At 46.8% G+C, this 22804-nt stretch overlaps 1 protein-coding gene across 1 annotated transcript in view; it reads right to left on the bottom strand.

Annotated features, from left to right (window-relative positions):
- Positions 1–22804, bottom strand: part of LOC137526181 (contactin-associated protein-like 5) — a 508827-nt gene that overhangs the window by 174167 nt on the left and 311856 nt on the right. Inside the window, exons 11-12 of the mRNA XM_068247401.1 lie at positions 18479–18585; positions 6819–6938 (exon numbers count right to left, since the gene is read on the bottom strand). Of these exons, the coding sequence (XP_068103502.1) occupies positions 6819–6938; positions 18479–18585 (227 nt within the window). The remainder of the gene's footprint in view (positions 1–6818; positions 6939–18478; positions 18586–22804) is intronic.

Raw genomic sequence — 22804 nt, 5'->3', positions numbered from 1 at the left:
AGCTAGTAGCCTATGAACACAGTGACTGAGTGTCCTAGACTCCTAGTACAGTAAGAGTAAGTAGTAACAGTAAGTAGAACTAACTAATTACAATAATCAATCAGCGATCAGAAGGAAATGGAGTGTGGGTGTGTGTACACTCAGACAGTGAGTGCACGCACGCAGGAGCTAGTAGCCTATGAACACAGTGACTGAGTGTCCTAGACTCCTAGTACAGTAAGAGTAAGTAGTAACAGTAAGTAGAACTAACTAATTACAATAATCAATCAGCGATCAGAAGGAAATGGAGTGTGGGTGTGTGTACACTCAGACAGTGAGTGCACGCACGCAGGAGCTAGTAGCCTATGAACACAGTGACTGAGTGTCCTAGACTCCTAGTACAGTAAGAGTAAGTAGTAACAGTAAGTAGAACTAACTAATTACAATAATCAATCAGCGATCAGAAGGAAATAGAGTGTGGGTGGTGTGTGTACACTCAGACAGTGAGTGACCGCACGCAGGAGCTAGTAGCCTATGGACAGTGACTGAGTGTCCTAGACTCCTAGTACAGTAAGAGTAAGTAGTAACAGTAAGTACAACTAACTAATTACGATAATCAATCAGCGATCAGAAGGAAATGGAGTGTGGGTGTGTGTACACTCAGACAGTGAGTGCACGCACGCAGGAGCTAGTAGCCTATGGACAGTGACTGAGTGTCCTAGACTCCTAGTACAGTAAGAGTAAGTAGTAACAGTAAGTAGAACTAACTAATTACGATAATCAATCAGCGATCAGAAGGAAATAGAGTGTGTGTTGTGTGTGTACACTCAGACAGTGAGTGCAGTGCGCACACGCAGGAGCTAGTAGCCTATATGAACAGTGACAGTGAGTGTCCCTACGGGTACAGTAAGAGTAAGTAGTAAGTAAGTACAACTAACTAACAATAATCTATCAGTAATCAGAAGGAAATAGAGTGTGTGTACACACAGACAGTGAGTGAGTGCACACACGCAGGAGCTAGCTAGTAGCCTATAAACAGTGACAGTCAGTGAGTGTCCTACTCCTAGTACAGTATAACTACAATACTATTAGTAAAGGACAGCAGAAATACTGGTATAGATGAGAGAAATAAACAGAGGACAGCTGCCCACAGAGGCAAGGCCCCCCTGAGGCCTAAACCTGTAAGCTTGCAGCAGCTGCCTGTCTCTAATGTAACACACAAGCTACTAACTAAAATACAATGTCTATCTAACTAACAACAATATAGGTGTATATGGCAGGTGTAGGTGAGCAAAAACGCTAGGTAAATGATCACAATAGAGCACTTGCTAAGCCAAAGCACAAAGGAGCAACTCTCTCTCTGTACAAGTCTCAGGCAAGCATGGAGAAACGGAACATGGCGGCCGCTATTTATAGGGTAGGGGCTGGCCAGGGTCCCCCTCTGTGATTGGCTGCCGTCAGAGGGCCTGGGAGCCCTCTGATTGGCTCTAAGGACATCAATCTGGGCTATGACGCTATTCGAGCTCGGTACCGAGCTCGAATAGCGCCGGGTTGCTCGAATAGCTCGAATAGTGAATGGGCTATTCGAGTGTACTCGGATAGCCCATTCGAATAGCTCCAGCTATTCGGAGCTCGAATACCGAGCTCGAATAGCTGAAAAAGAGCTCGAATATTCGAGCTACTCGAATATTCGAGCTCTGCTGAGCACCACTGCCCTCCAGCTCCACATCAACTTTGAAATGAATCATTCATCAATGTAGACTTTCAACTTCATGATTCTAGCTCCCATTTCCATTCCTAACCCCAGGACACAGAGAGAGACGCGCAGGATCCCAGCAGCCAGTCTCTTCTGCTCTATCTGCGGATCCCCGGAGAGAGAGAGAGAGCAGGCGGAACGATGGCGGGATGGAGCATCCGAGGTTAACGGCTCGGAGGGAAGACGAGATCAGGCTCTGTAGTCGTGGAGAGGCGCTCTGGGGAGCCAGGCAGGCATTAGCATTAATTAGCACTAAATCATCAAAAAGCAACTCAAGCCAGGCAAGTGGGGAGCTTTCATAATAACAAGATGAAATTATTTTCAGTGCAAATCGAGACTCGGGGCTATGCATAATTATAAATGCAAGATGAAAAAATAAAAAAAATAAATAAATAAAAATGTATGAATATAGAATGACAAAAACAATATGAACAACAACAACGATGACGACAACAACGATAATGTTAATAATGATCATATTGTTAAAAAATACCTATAATATAAGGTTGCATAAACATAATAAATGAATAAAAACCTTAAAGAGGAACTTCAGCCTAAACAAGCATAATGTCATTAAGTTACATTAGTTATCTTAATTAAAATAGATAGGTAATATAATCTCTTACCCACCCTGTTTTGAAAGAACAGGCAAATGTTTGTGATTTCATGAGGGCAGCCATCTTTTTGGTTGAAAGGAGGTGTCAGGGAGCATGAGACACAGTTCCAACTGTCCTGTTTCCTGATCACCCTTCCCAGTTGGTAAGCATTGAGAACAACAACATCAAAAATCCCATCATGCTTTGCACAGTATCAGGGGAAAAATGCACGGGCAGTTTTCTTTGACGGGCGGAGCTTAGTTTATGTGCAGCCAAAAATGAGGCTTTGGTAAGAAAAACAAAGTTCTGATGCTGTGAAACTTAAAGAAACACCAGGCCTTTTCAGTGCTGCTAAGTAGATTTTTAGGGCTTGATTCACAAAGCCATGCTAACTGTTAGCACGCTGGTGAAAAGCCCCTTATCATATAAAATAAACTCGTGCGCAAAGTTTTTGTAAACTTTTTTGCGCGCAAAGTTTACATGCACAACGCCATTAAACCCTATGCGACGTTTCACGCGCACCGGACTTTGCGCGCGCAAAACTTTGCACATGAGTTTTTCCCTCTAAGCGATGCTAACCTACTTAGTGCAATGCTTATCACACCCAAAAGTCTTTTGGCGTGCTAACTAGGTTAGCACCGCTTTGTGAATCAAGCCCTTAGTCTGGAGGTTCATTTTAAGGGAAGGTTCGAGATTAATAAAAATAAATCTACTTACCTGGGGCTTCCTCCAGTCCCAGGCAGCCATCCTGTGTCCTCACTGCAGTTCCTGGTTCCCTCCGGTGCAGATGCCGACCTCACCAGGTCGACTGCGCACCATGTAGTTGCACTGACGTCATCCGGACTGTACTGCGCAGGCGCAGAACTACTGCACCTCCTGCGCTTGCACAGTACAGTCTGGATGACGTCAGTGGGACTCCTTAAGCTGCACACTGAAGTGCAGGAGGCATTTTGTACCGGAGAGGAACCTGTGCCACTGGCGGGGGCACAGGACAGTTGCAAGGGGCTGGAGGAAGCCCCAGGTAAGTAGATTTTTTTATTTTTATTCACCTTGGACCTTCCCTTTAATTGGGTCTGGCTGGAGCAGGGAATGTGAGAAGTAACAGGGGTGTGATATGTGTTATGTGACCACACAGTATGGAGCAGGGAATGTGAGAAGTAACAGGGGTGTGATATGTGTCATGTGACCACACAGTATGGAGCAGGGAATGTGAGAAGTAACAGGGGTGTGATATGTGTTATGTGACCACACAGTATGGAGCAGGGAATGTGAGAAGTAACAGGGGTGTGATATGTGTCATGTGACCACACAGTATGGAGCAGGGAATGTGAGAAGTAACAGGGGTGTGATATGTGTCATGTGACCACACAGTATGGAGCAGGGAATGTGAGAAGTAACAGGGGTGTGATATGTGTCATGTGACCACACAGTATGGAGCAGGGAATGTGAGAAGTAACAGGGGTGTGATATGTGTCATGTGACCACACAGTATGGAGCAGGGAATGTGAGAAGTAACAGGGGTGTGATATGTGTTATGTGACCACACAGTATGGAGCAGGGAATGTGAGAAGTAACAGGGGTGTGATATGTGTCATGTGACCACACAGTATGGAGCAGGGAATGTGAGAAGTAACAGGGGTGTGATATGTGTCATGTGACCACACAGTATGGAGCAGGGAATGTGAGAAGTAACAGGGGTGTGATATGTGTCATGTGACCACACAGTATGGAGCAGGGAATGTGAGAAGTAACAGGGGTGTGATATGTGTCATGTGAGCACACAGTATGGAGCAGGGAATGTGAGAAGTAACAGGGGTGTGATATGTGTCATGTGACCGCTCAGTATGGAGCAAGGAATGTGAGAAGTAACAAGGGTGTGATATGTGTCATGTGATCACACAGTATGGAGCAGGGGATGTGAGAAGTAACAGGGGTGTGATATGTGTCATGTGACCGCTCAGTATGGAGCAGGGGATGTGAGAAGTAACAGGGGTGTGATATGTGTCATGTGACCGCTCAGTATGGAGCAGGGGATGCGAGAAGTAGTGTTGGGCGAACAGTGTACACTATCACACTTTTCGGGTACTGCAGAACATCACCCTGTTCGGGTGATGTTCGAGTTCGGCCGAACACCTGGTGGTGTTTCGGCCAAACTGTTCGGGTTCGCCCGAACTGCCCTGTTCGGCCGAATACGGCCCCCCTATGGGGTCGCAGGCATAAGGGGGGAGCATGCCCCGATCGCGGGGGGGGGGGCGTAAATTCCCCCCACCCCCTCCGCTAGAGCTCCCCCCTCTGCCCGCTTCCCCATACAAAAGTTTGACGAAAGTAAAATAGTACCGGTGGTGGTGGCTGGCTGCTGCAGTGGCTGGCTGGCACTATGAAGTGACTGAGGAGGAGGAGTCGGAGTAGGACGCGTTGAGGGAGGCCGGGCAGCGGGCGGTTCAGCGGTAGTACCCTTGTGGTACTTCCGCCCTTTCTCTGACCTCACGTCCTCTGCGTGATGACGCATACGAGGGTACGCGTGACGCGTACCCTCGTATGCAGAGGACGTGAGGTCAGAGAAAGGGCGGAAGTACCACAAGGGTACTACCGCTGAACCGCCCGCTGCCCGGCCTCCCTCAACGCGTCACTCTCCGGACTCCTCCTCCTCAGTCACTTCATAGTGCCAGCCAGCCACTGCAGCAGCCAGCCACCACCACCGGTACTATTTTACTTTCGTCAAACTTTTGCATGGGGAAGCGGGCAGAGGGGGTAGCGCTAGCGGAGGGGGTGGGGGGAATTTCCGACCCCCCCCCCCCCGCGATCGGGGCATGCTCCCCCCTTATGCCTGCGACCCCATAGGGCCCCCAAAAGCGGGATGTTCGGGGAGTTTGGGGTTCGGCCCGAACATGCCGAACATCGCGGCCATGTTCGGCGAACGTTCCCGAACCCGAACATCCAGGTGTTCGCCCAACACTAGTGAGAAGTAACAGGGGTGTGATATGTGTCATGTGACCACACAGTATGGAGCAGGGGATGTGAGTAGTAACAGGGGTGTGATATGTGTCATGTGACCACACACTATGGAGCAGGGGATGTGAGAAGTAACAGGGGTGTGATATGTGTCATGTGACCGCTCAGTATGGAGCAGGGGATGTGAGAAGTAACAGGGGTGTGATATGTGTCATGTGAGCACACAGTATGGAGCAGGGGATGTGATGTAAAAGGGATGTGATGTGTGTCATGTGACCACAAGGTATAGAGCAGGAAATGTGGGAAGTAATAAGGGCGTGACTTGTGTCAAGTGACTGTACTTATGTGAATAAAGTATAGAAAAAAGTGCACACACAGGACATAAAAAAGGTATTGGAGGCAAACAGAGATTTTTAGCACTTTACTAAACCTAAGGAAACTTCCTGAGAGCTTGGAAACACACTGTTACTTTCTGTGCTTTATTTGAAAAAAAGTTTGAACTTCAGGAAGGTAAGTCACCACCTACCTTCTGGGGGGAATTTAATGTTTTACAGTCTCTCCCCCACATGCTATCTCAAGAGGTATCTTCTTGTACTAGTAACCCTAAATTGTGAGTACAATTTCATTCAAGCATCGTTCCTTTGTACCCTTTGTATAAGAGGCATACTGCACCAGAGTGGCTCCTAGCCTCCTCGTGTCCCTGTGTACTGTGTTTCTTATCCGGATGAAGAATAGTATCTAATATTGGGGAGTTATGCTTGGATGTGTATTATTATTATTTAGTGTTTCTGTAGCACTCACATCCTCCACAGCGCAGTACAGAGAATTTTGTCTTGTCTAACTGTCCTCAGAGGGGCTTACAATCTAATCCCTACCATAGTGATGTCTATGTATGTATCGTGTGGTGTATGTGTCGTAGTCTAGAGCCAATTTTTAGGGGGAAGCCAATTAACTTACCTGTATGTTTTTGGGATGTGGGATGAAACAGCTGAAGCACCAAAACAAACAGCGCTGAGCTGTTCCCACATACGCACTGATTTCTCCCAATGGTCGGCTGGTGAGTTTGAAAAATCTGTATGGGACAGAAGAAGCCCTTCTAAAGAGCAGAGACCAAATCGTCCTACCATGAGCTGACCAAAAACCACTGAAATGAACGGCGTCTAATCTGCCTTACCGCCATAATGCCTTCTCTGCCTCAGTAATTTCTGTTTGATGTTTAATACACTGCCTCCCAATATGTAGCATCGGACACCAGCTGCCGTGTCATCTGCCCGTCATCTCCAGCTAAACAGCCCAATTAAGGGAGAGGGCCATTTTCGTTTTGGCGGATCTCATGAGGACAGGTGATCATGGTTAAAACTCGACAGCAACAGACCCGATGTGAGCCACAGAGCCGTTGCTGCTTGAAGCCAGAGCAATCTGGCCTCCCGCTGATCTGACTAGCTTGATGTCTCCGCTAGTGTGCTGGAGGACACAGAGATAGTGAAATATTTAATGACGACTTTAAATATGAATGAGGGTGCAGCAGCACTTACCGGTTATATTACAGAACACCCGCACGGGTCCAAGTGGCCCACTGCCATCCGAGTCAATGTAGTAGAAGTCGGACGGGTAACCCTTGTGCTTGTAGGCCTCGCAGGATTGTTCATACAGAGCTGCCGGGTGAAACACGGAAACAAAGGATGTCAAATGACTGAAGCCAAATCACAGGGTGAAAAATAACATTTACGTAGGTTGAAAGATGCCTAATCTACTATCACAACACATGGACACCCGAGGTGAAAATAAAGTAATGAAATAAACCATTGGCTGATCTATTATGTATCTGAGAGAGGTGTGTCCACCTGCATCCCTCCTTTTAAAGAGAAACTCCGACCAAGAATTTAACTTTATCCCAATCAGTAGCTGATACCCCCTTTTACATGACAAATCTATTGCATTTCACAAACAGACCATCAGGGGGCGCTGTATGACTGATTTTGTGCTGAAACCCCTCCCAAAAGAGGCTCTGGTACTGCGGTACTCTGGGCAAACTGCCACAATGTAACAATGTTCACAGACAGGAAATGGCTGTTTACAGCTGTCTGTTAAAGCCAGAACAGCTAGAAACAGCTACATAACCTGCCCACAGTAACAATGTCACCATGTAATAAATGTCAGAATGTAAATCGGGGAGAGAAAAGATTTTGCAATGAGCAAACACTGACTAAATCATGTATACATAATTATTGTAAAAATGAAGCACTTTTTTATTACATTATTTTCACTGGAGTTCCTCTTTAAGCGGTTTTTAATTATTTGTATACTTGCTGGCGCCTCTGTTATTTTTGCTTCTATTGCAAAACCATTGTATGTATCCTCCTTCTCCTAAAAAATACTTTTTAAGATTATTCCCACAGTTTTATTTTAAAGAGAACCCGAAGTGGGTTTGTGAGTGACATCAGTATTAGGACACAGAGGGAACATTCTACATACAATCACCAGCCTCTTTGTCCTTACAGTGTCCCCCCTATTTATCACGTGAAATGTGTGTTTAGGCGTGATAAGGGGCTTTTCACAAGTGTGCTAACAGTTAGCAACGCTTTGTGAATCAAGCCCTATGTGTCATAGCCCCTGAACAAGCATGCAGCAGTTCAGGTGTTTCTGACATTATTGTCAGATCTGACAAGATTAGCTGCATGCTTGTTTCTGGTGTTGTTCAGACACTACTGCAGCCAAACAGATCAGCAGGACTGCCAGACAACTGGTATTGTTTAACCTCTTGAGGACTGCAGGGCTAAACCCCCCTAGTGACCAGGCCATTTTGAGTAAAATTGGCCACTGCAGCTTTAAGGCCTAGCTGCAGGGCCGCACAACACAGCACACAAGTGATCACCCCCCCCCCCCCCCTCCTTTTCTCCCCACCAACAGAGCTCTCTGTTGGTGGGGTCTGATCGCTCCCCCCATGTTTATTTTCTTCATTGTAAATATTATTGTTCCTGTATTTTTTAAAAACAAACTGTTCTTTAAACCCTCTCCCTCCCTCCCTCCCTCTCTCCCTCCCCACAGCCGGCCAATTACGGCGATCGGCTGTCATAGGCTTCTGCCTATGAGGGCTGATCGCTCTCTTGTCCCCCAGGGGGACAGCCGTGTCACACGGCTGTCCCTAGTGCAGCGCTGCTGCTGATCGCAGCGCTGCAAAGTCTAAATAGACGGCGATCACGCCGTCTAACAGTCTCCCGAGCGGCAATAGCCGTTCGGAGACTGAAGGCGGGGCGGAACTCCGCCCCCCAAGCAGGAGATGCGCGCGCAGCCTGCGCGCGATCTCCTGCAAAACAGAGCCCCAGGACTTTACGCAATTGGCGTTAGGCGGTCCTGGGGCTGCCACCGTGGCCACGCCCATCGGTGTGACGCGGTCGGCAAAAGGTTAAAAAGAAACACCTATGGCAGTCTCCGTTTTCTTCTCACTTCAGTTGTCCTTTAACTGACTTTTTTCATAAACAGGCCCCAAATCTCTTGGATTTGCAGTGAGCTGCACGAAAAGCCATACGCTTCCCTCTGCTGAGAAAGGTCATTGCGACTCTATCTTTCTCCTGGAAGGCACAACATCTGGAAATGCCTCGAAATACCACTTTCTCGCAAACAAGTTCATTAACGCTCGGAGTCTATAATTAATAACTGAAAGGTTTCTCTTCTCGGTGTGATTTCATATCTAGAGGCTGGAGGGGGAACTCTCCCCCCCCCCCCTCAAAAACAAAAAAAACACCTCAGCACCTCCGAAATCTCCTTCTTCACACATCCCACCTATTTTCCATTAGAACTCACGCCTGTAATTGGGTAAAATGTTGCTTTTTGGTTGTGTTTTGAACATTGTATCATCTTAAGAATCGCTGCATGGGAGGGTGCCGTGAATAATTACCTTTCTATATTTATTCCTTGGGAGAGTCACAGTTCACTTGTGGCGTTCCTGTAGGCTATTATTAATTTCAATTCTGCACCAGATGAAGGAGAGGAGGAGGAGGGGAGAAATGCGCTCGGCGATAATAGGCTGCGTCCGTAGAGAACATAATTGGTGCCTGATGAAAATTACAGTTCTTGGTCAGTGGACTCATCCAGAGGGCACCGTCTACACCCATATTAACTGACACAGAGAGGAGGGCTTCTTATAATTCTCGGAAAATGACTGTGAGGATTAAAACAAGTGGCAGGACTCCGACTTTTGCTTTATTTGGCATGTTGATGTGAGTGGCACAAATAGTTTTGTGTTGTGGTACTGAATTGACTGTTGTGCAAAGCAAATGCATGGCAAAATCTTATTAAAGTAAACTTACTGTATATTAGTGTTGGGCGAACATCTAGATGTTCGGGTTCGGGCCGAACAGGCCGAACATGGCCGCGATGTTCGGGTGTTCGACCCGAACTCCGAACATAATGGAAGTCAATGGGGACCCGAACTTTTGTGGTTTGTAAAGCCTCCTTACATGCTACATACCCCAAATTTACAGGGTATGTGCACCTTGGGAGTGGGTACAAGAGGAAAAAAAAATTTAGCAAAAAGAGCTTATAGTTTTTGAGAAAATCGATTTTAAAGTTTCAAAGGGAAAACTGTCTTTTAAATGCGGGAAATGTCTGTTTTCTTTGCACAGGTAACATGCTTTTTGTCGGCATGCAGTCATAAATGTAATACATATAAGAGGTTCCAGGAAAAGGGACCGGTAATGCTAATCCAGCAGCAGCACACGTGATGGAACAGGAGGAGGGTGGCGCAGGAGGAGAAGGCCACGCTTTGAGACACAACAACCCAGGCCTTGCATGAGGACAAGAAGCGTGCGGATAGCATGCTTTGTACCACCATGCAGTCATAAATGTAATAAAGATAAGTGGTTCAATAAACAGGGACCACGCGGCAACGCTAACCCAGCAGCAGCACACGTGATGGAACAGGAGGAGGCGCAGGAGGAGAAGGCCACGCTTTGTGAGACACAACAACCCAGGCCTTGCATGAGGACAAAAAGCGTGCGGATAGCATGCTTTGTACCGCCATGTAGTCATAAATGTAATAAAGATAAGAGGTTCAATAAACAGGGACCACGCGGCAACGCTAACCCAGCAGGAGCAGCAGCAGCAGCACACGTGATGGAACAGGAGGAGGCGCAGGAGGAGAAGGCCACGCTTTGTGAGACACAACAACCCAGGCCTTGCATGAGGACAAAAAGCGTGCGGATAGCATGCTTTGTACCGCCATGTAGTCATAAATGTAATAAAGATAAGAGGTTCAATAAACAGGGACCACGCGGCAACGCTAACCCAGCAGCAGCAGCAGCAGCAGCACACGTGATGGAACAGGAGGAGGCGCAGGAGGAGAAGGCCACGCTTTGTGAGACACAACAACCCAGGCCTTGCATGAGGACAAAAAGCGTGCGGATAGCATGCTTTGTACCGCCATGTAGTCATAAATGTAATAAAGATAAGAGGTTCAATAAACAGGGACCACGCGGCAACGCTAACCCAGCAGCAGCAGCAGCAGCAGCACACGTGATGGAACAGGAGGAGGCGCAGGAGGAGAAGGCCACGCTTTGTGAGACACAACAACCCAGGCCTTGCATGAGGACAAAAAGCGTGCGGATAGCATGCTTTGTACCGCCATGTAGTCATAAATGTAATAAAGATAAGAGGTTCCATAAACAGGGACCGGCAACGGTAACCCAGCAGCAGCAGCAGCAGCAGCAGCACACGTGATGGAACAGGAGGAGGCGCAGGAGGAGAAGGCCACGCTTTGTGAGACACAACAACCCAGGCCTTGCATGAGGACAAAAAGCGTGCGGATATAGCAGCAATGCTTTTTGCCGCCATGCAGTCATAAATGTAATACAGATGAGAGGTTCAATAAACAGGGACCGGAAACGCTAAACCATCCCAGATGTTCATCGGTCATGTTACTTGGTTGGGGTCCAGGAGTGTTGCGTAGTCGTTTCCAATCCAGGATTGATTCATTTTAATTTGAGTCAGACGGTCTGCATTTTCTGTGGAGAGGCGGATACGCCGATCTGTGATGATGCCTCCGGCAGCACTGAAACAGCGTTCCGACATAACGCTGGCTGCCGGGCAAGCCAGCACCTCTATTGCGTACATTGCCAGTTCGTGCCAGGTGTCTAGCTTCATGCCCGGTTTCAGGTCCAGCGGTGCCAGCCACAAATCCGTCTGTTCCTTTATTCCCCTCCAAATTTCCTCCCCTGTGTGCTGCTTATCCCCAAGGCAGATCAGATTCAGCAACGCTTGCTGACGCATGCCAACAGCTGTGCTGCACTGCTTCCACGATCCTACTGCTGCTGGTGCTGGGTTAGCATTTCCGGATGAGGTACAGCTTTGAGATGCGTTGGAGGAGAAGGAGTCAGAGAGGTAGGTGCTGCTGTTGTTATCCAGCTGTTTGTGGCGTGGGCAACACCCGCGCCGTAGCAGGTGAGGAATCGCTGCCAGGCTCCACAAGGTTCACCCAGTGCGCGGTAAGGGAGATGTATCGACCCTGGCCGAACGCACTCGTCCAGGTGTCAGTGGTGAGGTGAACCTTGCAGGCAACGGCATTCTTCAAGCTTCGGGTTATTTAGCTGACCACATGCTCATGCAACTCAGGCACTGCAGAGCGCGCAAAGTGGTAGCGGCTGGGAACCACGTAACGTGGGATGGCCACTGACATCATGCCCTTGAAGCTGTTTGTCTCCACCACTCGATATGGCAGCATTTCGCAGGCCAGAAGCTTGGCTATGCTGGCTGGCTGTTACTGCCACGGCCCGGGGGTCATTTGCTGGCAATTTCCTCTTGTGCTCAAACATCTCAGAGACAGACAACTCAACCGTAGCGCTGCACACCGAAGGGCTGTTGGTTGTTGTGTTTGATGAACACTGGGAGACCTCAAGAGCACTAGTCCGGAAAGTGACAGTGTCAGCATCGTCTGATGTTTGTGAATGTTGTGAACCACGCAATGGCTGGGCTACTGCTGCTGCTGAGGCGGGTCTGGTGGTGAGTCTGGTGAACCCAAGAAAGGCAGTGTTGCTGGTGGTACCCTGTCCTGCCGCGTTTGCCCACAGAGTGGGATGTTTGGATAGAATGTGGCGGCTCATGCTGGTGGTGGAGAGGTTGTTAATACTTTTCCCCCTGCTCAGGCGGGTCTTGCACACCTTGCAAATCGCCATGGTAACATCCTCAGTGCAGTCTTCAAAGAAAGCCCAGACTTTAACTGGCTGAGGACTCGGACCTCGTGCGTGATGTGCTGGTGCTGCTTAACCCACTGCTGGACGCTTGAGAGGTCATCCAAGTAATTATCTGGTCCTGCTCTTTTGGATCTGTGAGGGTTGTTGTCCTGGACAACATGGGCAGTATTGAGTGGGTTTTCTTGGGTGCTCCCCTGTGGCCTGTACGTGAACCGTCAGGGGAAACACCTCTTCCCTTGCCCCTCCCTCTTTCACCGGATTTCTTCCTCATTTCACTTATCCTTAAAGTACACGCTGACTGGCAGCAGTACAGTGGCAGTACAGAAATGCTATACAGTGGTGGGTGAGCGGTGTACCACTATTGTCAGCAGTGACACAGAGCACAATGCTATACAGTGGCGGGTGAGCGGTGTACTACTGTTCCCAGCAGACACAGAGTGGAAGTAAACACAATGCTATATAGTGTGGCTGAGCCGTGTACACAGAGTGGCATTAAACACAATGCTATATAGTCTGCTATATAGTCACCCCGAACAGGGTGATGTTCTGCAGAACCCGAACAGTGGCAAACACTGTTCGCCCAACACTACTGGGAGGGAACGCAGATTTTAGTACCTAAACACACGATACAACATGTTTTCCGGGGTCGGACTCTGAGGCACATACAGATGGTCCCGATCATCATCCTCATCATACAACTCTTCTCCTGAGTCTGACCCACCCACCACCTCTGCCACCCCAACATCCCCAGACACAGACCCCTCATCGTCCTCAACATTAACTTGGGATGCTGGCCTGAGCCAGACCTCCTCCTCCACATCAGGCCCCACCATCTCCTCAATGGCAGCCCTCATTAATCGCTCTGGCGACGGACTGATGGACACAACGTTCTCCTCCGGGGAGGGCTGCTGCTGACCACTGGCTGCTGGGGTGGATGTTATAGCTTGCGTGGGGCGTTGGCTGTTGCTGTTGTTGGGAGTGCTGCTCACAGCGGAGGTCTCTGGGGAACTCATGTTGAGCTCATATAGTGGTTGACGGTGAGTGGAGTATTACTGATCCCAGCAATATACACACTGACTGGCAGAGTACGCAATGCTATATAGTGTGGCTGAGCGGTGTACACAGAGTGGCAGTAAACACAATGCTATATAGTCTGGCTGAGCGAGCGGTGTACTACTGTTCCCAGCAGAATCAGAGTGGCAGTAAACAATGGTATATAGTCTGGCTGAGCGGTGTACACAGAGTGTCAGTAAACAATGGTATATAGTCTGGCTGAGCGAGCGGTGTACTACTGTTCCCAGCAGAATCAGAGTGGCAGTAAACAATGGTATATAGTCTGGCTGAGCGGTGTACACAGAGTGTCAGTAAACAATGGTATATAGTCTGGCTGAGCGGTGTACACACAATGCTATATAGTCTGCTATATAGTGTCAGTAAACAATGGTATATAGTCTGGCTGAGCGAGCGGTGTACTACTGTTCCCAGCAGAATCAGAGTGGCAGTAAACAATGGTATATAGTCTGGCTGAGCGGTGTACACAGAGTGTCAGTAAACAATGGTATATAGTCTGGCTGAGCGGTGTACACAGAGTGTCAGTAAACAATGGTATATAGTCTGGCTGAGCGGTGTACACAGAGTGTCAGTAAACAATGGTATATAGTCTGGCTGAGCGGTGTACACAGAGTGGCAGTAAACACAATGCTATATACTCTGGCTGAGTGAGCGGTGTACTACTGTTCCCAGCAGACACAGAACAGTAAACAGAATGCTATATAGTGTGGCTGAGCGAGCGGTGTACCACTATTCCCAGCAGACACAGAACAGTAAACAGAATGCTATATAGTGTGGCTGAGCGAGCGGTGTACCACTATTCCCAGCAGACACAGAACAGTAAACAGAATGCTATATAGTGTGGCTGAGCGAGCGGTGTACCACTATTCCCAGCAGACACAGAACAGTGAACAGAATGCTATATAGTGTGGCTGAGCGAGCGGTGTACCACTATTCCCAGCAGACACAGAACAGTGAACAGAATGCTATATAGTGTGGCTGAGCGAGCGGTGTACCACTATTCCCAGCAGACACAGAACAGTGAACAGAATGCTATATAGTGTGGATGAGCGAGCGGTGTACCACTATTCCCAGCAGACACAGAACAGTAAACAGAATGCTATATAGTGTGGCTGAGCGAGCGGTGTACCACTATTCCCAGCAGACACAGAACAGTGAACAGAATGCTATATAGTGTGGCTGAGCGAGCGGTGTACCACTATTCCCAGCAGACACAGAGTGGCAGTAAACAGAATGCTATATAGTGTGGCTGAGCGAGGTACACAGAGTGGCAGTAAACAGAATGCTATATAGTGTGGCTGAGCAAGCGGTGTACTACTATTCCCAGCAGACACAGAGTGGCAGTAAACAGAATGCTATATAGTGTGGCTGAGCGAGGTACACAGAGTGGCAGTAAACAGAATGCTATATAGTGTGGCTGAGCAAGCGGTGTACTACTGTTCCCAGCAGTGACACAATGACAGGGGGGACCCTGGCTAGCGTGGCTGGAGCGCGAACTACCCTGCCTGCCTACCCAAAGCTAAACCCACAGACAAATGGCGGAGATATGACGTGGTTCGGGTATTTATTTACCCGAACCACGTGACAGTTCGGCCAATCAGAGCGCGTTCGGGTCCGAACCACGTGACCCGTTCGGCCAATCACAGCGCTAGCCGAACGTTCGGGGAACGTTCGGCCATGCGCTCTTAGTTCGGCCATATGGCCGAACGGTTTGGCCGAGCACCGTCAGGTGTTCGGCCGAACTCGAACATCACCCGAACAGGGTGATGTTCTGCAGAACCCGAACAGTGGCGAACACTGTTCGCCCAACACTACTGTATATGTGTTTTGTTGACATTGCTTATACAGTAGGTCCACACCAATGGATTCATAGATCCAACATGTTGTGTGTTGGAGCTGTTAAAGTGGAACTGAACTCTTGCACTGGACAGAAGTAAAACAGAGAAATGCAGCCTGGATGTATTTAAGGCAGGGGTAGGGAACCTATGGCTCGGGAGGCAGATGTAGCTATTTTGATGGCTGCATCTGGCTCACATACAAATCAGTAGGGGGTTGATTCACTAAGCTACACGGCTCAAGCAGCTCAGCTTAGTGTGGCAGCGCAAGTAACATTTTCAAAGTAGGCACACTACTGCTGTAGCATGCACTACTAACTGACTACCCCAAAACTAACGACCGCTCCAATTCTCCCACTCTGGACCCTGTAAGGTCCGGTGACTTTGTAGGATGTGATCCCCGCACTTTGATTGGCCCAACAGGCTGCCTGTCACTTCACAGGCAGCCTATTGGGCCAAAGTGCGGGGATCTCGTCCTACAAAGTGAATCGACCCTCAAGTCAGCTAGCTAATTGTACAAGCTGTTAGTCGGTATTTCTCCTGTCTGGCTCTCGGGGAAATTGTTGATGTTGCTGAAACCCAAGAGAAGCTGAAGACGTGTCTGACACTTCCGTTACCTGGCGGATCAACTGTATACACATCACCATGGCAACAGGGACGTAAACCCTCTGCTGCGCATGCGCACTGTCCCAGTTTGAAACATCCTTTATGGCTCCCACGGAATTACATTTTAAAATATGTGGCGTTTATGGCTCTCTCAGCCAAAAAGGTTCCTGAACCCTAATTTAGAGAGTTTAGCCTGTTTAAATCCCCCTCATTTGTGTCTAATCACAAGGTGTAATTTGATCTCCCTCCCGTGTCACATGACGACCAGGGCAGAGATGGCAGATAAGCCCATTTGAAAGCACAGGCTGTAAACAATAGGTCTGCTTCCATGAAAGCAGTAAGCAGAAACAGTGCAGATTTTTTTTTAAATTTGTATCAGCTGTAACAAAGAAATGTTTTTTTCTTGAAAAGAGGAACTCCAGTGAAAAAAAACGTAATAAAAAAGTGCTTAATTTTTACAGTAATTATCTATAAATGATTTAGTCAGTGTTTGCCCATTGTAAAATCTTTCCTCTCCCTGATTTACATTCTGACATTTATCACATGGTGACATTTTTACTGCTGGCAGGTGATGTCAGTGAAAGGAGATGTTGCTTGCTTTTTTGGCAGTTGGAAACAGCTGTAAACAGCTATTTCCCACAATGCAATGAGGTTCACAGACAGGAAACTGCCAGTACCATGGTCTGGATCCATGCTGTTTGCATGACACTGTTGTCCAAGATTGCTTACTATTTTAGAGTTCCTCCTGTTCATGTTTCAAAGCTGGCCCTGCAGAGCTTACAATCCATCATTTATAGGCTCATCAGGAACTATAGGCCACCTAGAATCTCCATTAAGTGCTTCCAGCTTCCAAGGACCTTGGGCGGCCCTCAGTCCCTGTACTATATAACTATTCAGGGCCGGCGCTATCATAGAGGCAAAGGGGGCAATTGCCCCAGGGCCCCCAAGGCATTTCCCTCCCATCTTAGCTGTTGCTCACTGGGGCCTCTAGAGAGTATTTGGCAGAGTGGCGTCTCATCTGTGCTAAGGGCAGGTGAGAAGCTACACTGCCAAAGATTCTGCAGGGGCCCGAGGGAGCACAGTTAAGTTTGGTGGTGATTGGGAGGGAGGGTCAGCAGCCAGTTCAGAGGGCCAGGGGGGGAAATTGTTGCAAAAAATGGCTCCTAATGCTGCTTTTTGGTCTATTGGGGGGGGGGGGTGTCAATATTTATTCTGCCCCAGGGCCCCACTCTTACTAGAACTGGCCCTGTAACTATTACATAACTGTCCAGTTGGCTTATGTCCCTTCTATTAAGACAAGGAATATGTCTCCCTTGCGGGTGCCAATTGAATCTGACCTGCTGGCCCCTTTCTCATTAGTAGCTATAGTTTGGTCCTACTGAAGAGCGTTGCTGAGTTGGCTTCATGCTCTCCCTACTCCCTGCACACACTCAGAGTTTGGAAAAGGTACAGTCATACTCTTAAGCTTCAAGCCCCCTTCTCCCTTTCTATAATGGTGGCCATACATTGGTCGATTTGCCATCAGATCGACCAACAGATAGATCCCTCTCTGATCAAATACAGTTTTGGGTCTTTTTTGTATTAATGGAGAGGGGGCTTCATCCAACACTTTTCTGGGCAGGCCTACTTAGACCGCTGCTTATGACTCCACCCATGACACACCCACATTCTGGTGTGTGGCCACACCCATTTTTCCAACTGGAATGCCTTAAAGTGTCCTGGATCTCTTAGGATTCTAGCAACGCCTCGATTCTATTTGCTACTAATGTTTTATTTCTTAGCTGTGCTACGCATACAATTCATTATCTCATAAGTTTATTTTCACTTCAGATTCCCTTTAAAGAGGAACTCCAGTGAAAATAATGTAATAAAAAAAAGTGCTTCATTTTTACAATAATTATGTATAAATGATTTAGTCAGTGTTTGCTCATTGTAAAATCTTTCCCTGATTTACATTCTGACATTTATCACATGGTGACATTTTTACTGCTGGCAGGTGATGTAGCTGCTGCTAGCTGTTTTGGCAGTTGGAGACAGCTGCAAACAGCTATTTCCTGTCTGTGAACCTTGTTACATTGTGGCAAACTGTCAAAAGTACCACGGTCCTCAGAGCTTCTTGTGGGAGGGGTTTTACCACAATATCAGTCATACAGCGCCCCCTGATGGTCTGTTTGTGAAAAGCAATAGATTTCTCATGTAAAAGGGGGTATCAGCTTCTGATTGGGATAAAGTTAAATTCTTGGTTGGAGTTTCTCTTTAAAGCTTTTGTTACATATTGCAGGTTGGATGAAAATCTGCGGTAGGCAATCTTCAGCATTCTCATACAGAGTTTGCCAAGTGAGCCGTAGTTACAGTTCATCCACTAAGTCCTCCTTGCCCATCTGAAATGTAGGACACCTAACAGATGGATGGCGGCAGTGGCCAATTGTCACATTATTGGCTTTGGCACTTTTTGAAACACACTTTGACTGAGACAGACAGGGAGGGCATACTCACCGCTATGGCAAGTGGCGTCGGCGTAGCCCGAGTCCCCGCAGTCGCAGTGGAAAGCGCTCCAAGTCTGCGAGCATGATCCTCCGTGTTCGCAGTAATTTGGCAAGCATCTGTTGGAAACAAAAAAGTCCACAGAGTCTGGTTGGTGAGAGTCACCGAGAAGCAGCTGAAGGCAAGAATGACTTTTTCTTTTTTGTCCTTTGAAACAAGGCTGACAGTTAATTAGCTGTGGAGACACTGAAAGGGATTCCAGCAAATCAATAATTGGAAATGCTGGAGACTCGTGAAATTGATGAACCAGATCGAGCAAATTACTAAACAAAAGTCAAATATCCCTCACAATGGAAGATGTGGCTTTTTCGCCCAATTGCAAACCAAGCTTTCATTTTTTTTTTAACACATTTTCTCTAAAATATCAAATCGAGAAGAAGAACCGAATAAAGTTGTAGACTCGTTTTTATGGACCTGTGCAAAACAAAAACCCTGCAAGGAATGCAGCCACAGGGGGGCCCAGAAGCAGCAGGGGGCTCTGTGGGGGGAGAAGTTTCTTTTCCCTGTCCTGGGAGACTGACAACTAAGGGCATGGGGAGTAAAAACATTCTGCACTCTGCACAATTGTTCTAATGACTACAACGTTTTATGGACAGTCCCTATTCAGTGTGCAGCAGGGTCTTGTGTACAGCGCCCAGCCCCCAGCCTCTCCGCCCCCTCCACAAGTGCTCTGTGTTTATGTTATGCTGGAGGAGTCTGCAGAGCCAGTTCTGCTCCATCAGAGATGGACAGAGTGAGTGTAATAAGCTGAGGCTGGGAGCACACTCGTATGTCGATTTTCTGTATGTATTTTCTGCACACCATGTGTGTCTGTATGTGTGAAAACATGCACATTTATCACAGAAGCTAATGTAATTGATAGAGAAAATGCCTGCAGTGCTTCACTGCTGTCTGTTTGTATCTGCATGGGGAAAACACATTCAAGTCTGCACTGGCCAATTGTATAACATTGGTTCTCAGCGACGGGGGATATCCAAAGTTTCACAGGGGGGCCCAGATATTTCTAGTTACGCCACTGGAGATGAGAATAGGCATCTTTTAATGAGCTAACAGCTATGCCACTTCCTAAGCAGTTAGATGGTGGTAGGCACACAAGCTGGACTGTTAATTAATCCATACCTGGTAGAAGGCGGAACTGGCGAGCGGATGTGAGTCTTTTATAAAAGACTAACAGAGCTGCGGTGGATGGAACTCCTGGTAAATAATACCGCAGTCCCTTTACTGCTGAACAGAAGGGTCAGGAGTACACAGGAAAGGTTCACCTTCTAATGAAAAACAGTAAAACTGATTGATAAGGCTGTACTGAAACATTATTGTCATTATTGTCATTTTTCTTTAAAAGTGCCAACATATTGCACAGGAGGGAAGAAATCTTATTCCGTTAGGTAATCTTGGAGGAGGAGGGGGAATCTCAGGATACGGTAGGAGGGAGGATGACCGATGTGGATTGCTTACAATCTAGGGGCTGAGGGAACACCGTAGGAGGCAATAGGATTAAAGGGGCACTATGGCGAAAAATTGTAAAATGTAAAATATGTAAAAACATATACAAATTAGAAGTACGATTTTTTTACAGAGTAAAATGAGCCATAAATTACTTTTCTCCTATGGGGCGACGCGAACCTGAGCGACGGGAGGGTGAGGGAGGGTGCAGCAGCTGGGCGGGTGGGTGAGGGAGAGTTTATACATACCTAATCTTCCATAGCAGCCGGTGGTAGAGGCTTCCGTCTTCTTCCGCGTCATGTGACTACATGTTGCGTCATGTGACTACATGTTGCGTCATGTGACTAGTCACATGACGAGCTGTGTAGTCACAGCGGAAGAAGAGGAAGCCTCTACCGCCGGCTGCTACGGAAGATTAGGTATGTATCGCTGAGTGAAAACGGATCCGATCAATCATTGATCAGATCTGTTTTCACTATGTGTACCGGGCCACGGACTGAGCCATCCGGATCCGGTGAAGCGGAGACCGCAACCGCTCCTTTTGGCTCAAAAACGCTAATATAAACTGGGCCTAAAAAGAGCTACATAAAAGGGGGCACAACTTGGAAAGGAGTGACTAGGTCACAAGGGACACAGGGAAGATAGATGGATAGATAGATACCCCAATAAATGGTCATCAGACTTTAGTTTGCTGTTTGCCGTGCATTGAATAAACAGCTTATTAGACGTGACTGCCTACAACTTTTGATTGGCTATTGGCACGCCTTCAAGGACAGCCAATCAACACTGAAAAACATATTTTTCCCTCTTTTCAATCACTTCTTCATTGAATTCCATTTTCCCACACAGCTCGCTGAATGTTCGCACAGACTTTGCCATTCATTTTCTTTTTATTTAGGAAATACAAAAAAAAAGTCCTATCTGTATAAAATACCAAATATGTATTCCAAATTGCCGAGATAGCCAGTGAAATATCATGCTCTTTCTGGCAGAAATAGTTTTATTAACATCCATTCCCAGAAGCTGCGGCAGAACCCCGGCAGTATGGCCGCCTCCCGGGGACTCCAATCGCGCTCTGCAAAGAGCTATTTCAGATACTATTTTCTGGAGTGATTGAAAAATGTACATCTGACCGTCGGAACGGTTTATGCGTGAGCCTATCTGGAAATACTGCTGGTGTGAGATTGTGCTGCATGGGAAAGCCAAACTAGACATTTCAGAAAAGACTGAAATATAGGTTTTTTTCAAGAAAAAAAAATATGCAGGAGTTTCCAAAATCTCACATTAAAGGACAACTATCAAAGTTAACTAAAATTCTAAATGCCACATATATTTCCAGTAATTACTAGCAAATAGCAAAACAAAGGCTTTTTTTCTGTCTTTTCTTTTTTTTGTGTGAAGAAAAATGACATTTACAGAGAACAGTTTTCGCTGTGGGCATTACTATGGAGGACTTTGCCCAGCACATCCAGCATACAGAGACAGTCCTCACTGCCTGTAATCCAGTAACTGGGATCTCTTCAGAATGATAGAAAGCAGAAATATAGCATCAATATATTGTGTAAATAACTCATCAGCTGTTCCTGTGTCTCTGTCTGCCTCACACAGTGTCAAGTAAACAGAGATTGCAGCCAGGAAGAGCTCATTCTGAATGAGGGTTTAAGCATCCAATAATAGGAATAAAGTAGGCCTCCTTCTCTTCAGATCCTTTTTCTGTAGCTGAAAAATCTCTCAGCAGTTCTCATATGATCCGTGAAAAAACAGCATGTGTGGGCAGTGCAGAAACAAACAGTAAATAATTCCTCTGTGAATAGTGACAGAGACGTGGAACCTATCCACATGGTACAGCCCCTGCCTTCCCAAAACGGTCATTGTTACAAAAAGCTGATAAACAAAGTACCGGTATTCCTTCCACACAGGCTGTGCTGAGAGAATTCTGGAAAGCTTTATAGTGTTGCTGGATAAAAGCTCTGTAGGTATGTGGGGTTAACAGAATGATAGATTATTTGATAGTTCCTCTTTAAAGGACGTAACCCTGAAATATTATTGCAGCTGATTTGAAAAAAAAAAAACCTTTGAATTTTATTACTTGGATTTTACTTTAACTAAAGAAGAGCTATTTAATGAGATAAACAGATAAGGAGCAATAACTAATGAGATCAAACCAGTAACGAGAGGTGAATCATGTGTTAAAGAGAAACTTCAGCCTAAACAAACATACTGTCATTAAGTTACTTCAGTTATGTTAATTAAAATAGATAGGTAATATAATCTCTTACCCACCCTGTTTTAAAAGAACAGGCAAATGTTTGTGATTACATGGGGGCAGCCATCTTTTTGGTTGAAAGGAGGTGAAAGGGAGCATGAGACACAGATCCAACTGTCCTGTGTCCTCCTGATCCCCCCTCCAAGTTGCTAGGCAACAAGAACAACAACATCACAAATCCTATCACACTTTGCACAGCAGCAGGGGAAAAATTCCCGGGCAGATTTCTTTGATGGGGTGGAGCTTAGCTTCTGTGCAGCTTAAAATGAGGCTTAGGTAAGAAAAACAAAGTTCTGATGCTGTGATAGGGTTTTTTCTTTGGTGATTCATGTAAGGGCCAAGAATACCTAGGTGAGAAGTAGGGAGAGACAGGGAGCCCAATGGTGTAGTATCGTCAGGTATAGGGAGTATAAACTTATATAAGGTCTGACTGGTAATGGGTAGGATGGAGGCGCCAAATGTGTGTTCTATTTTAGTATTTTTAAATGCAAATAAAAAATAATAAAAAGAAAGGCAAAATTTGCGTCCATAATTAAGGAAACACAACATTTTGAAAATTTCTGCTCAAC

Source organism: Hyperolius riggenbachi, chromosome 7 (assembly GCF_040937935.1).
Source record: "Hyperolius riggenbachi isolate aHypRig1 chromosome 7, aHypRig1.pri, whole genome shotgun sequence".
NCBI lineage: Eukaryota > Metazoa > Chordata > Amphibia > Anura > Hyperoliidae > Hyperolius > Hyperolius riggenbachi.
This window is presented reverse-complemented; position numbering and strand designations above follow the sequence as displayed.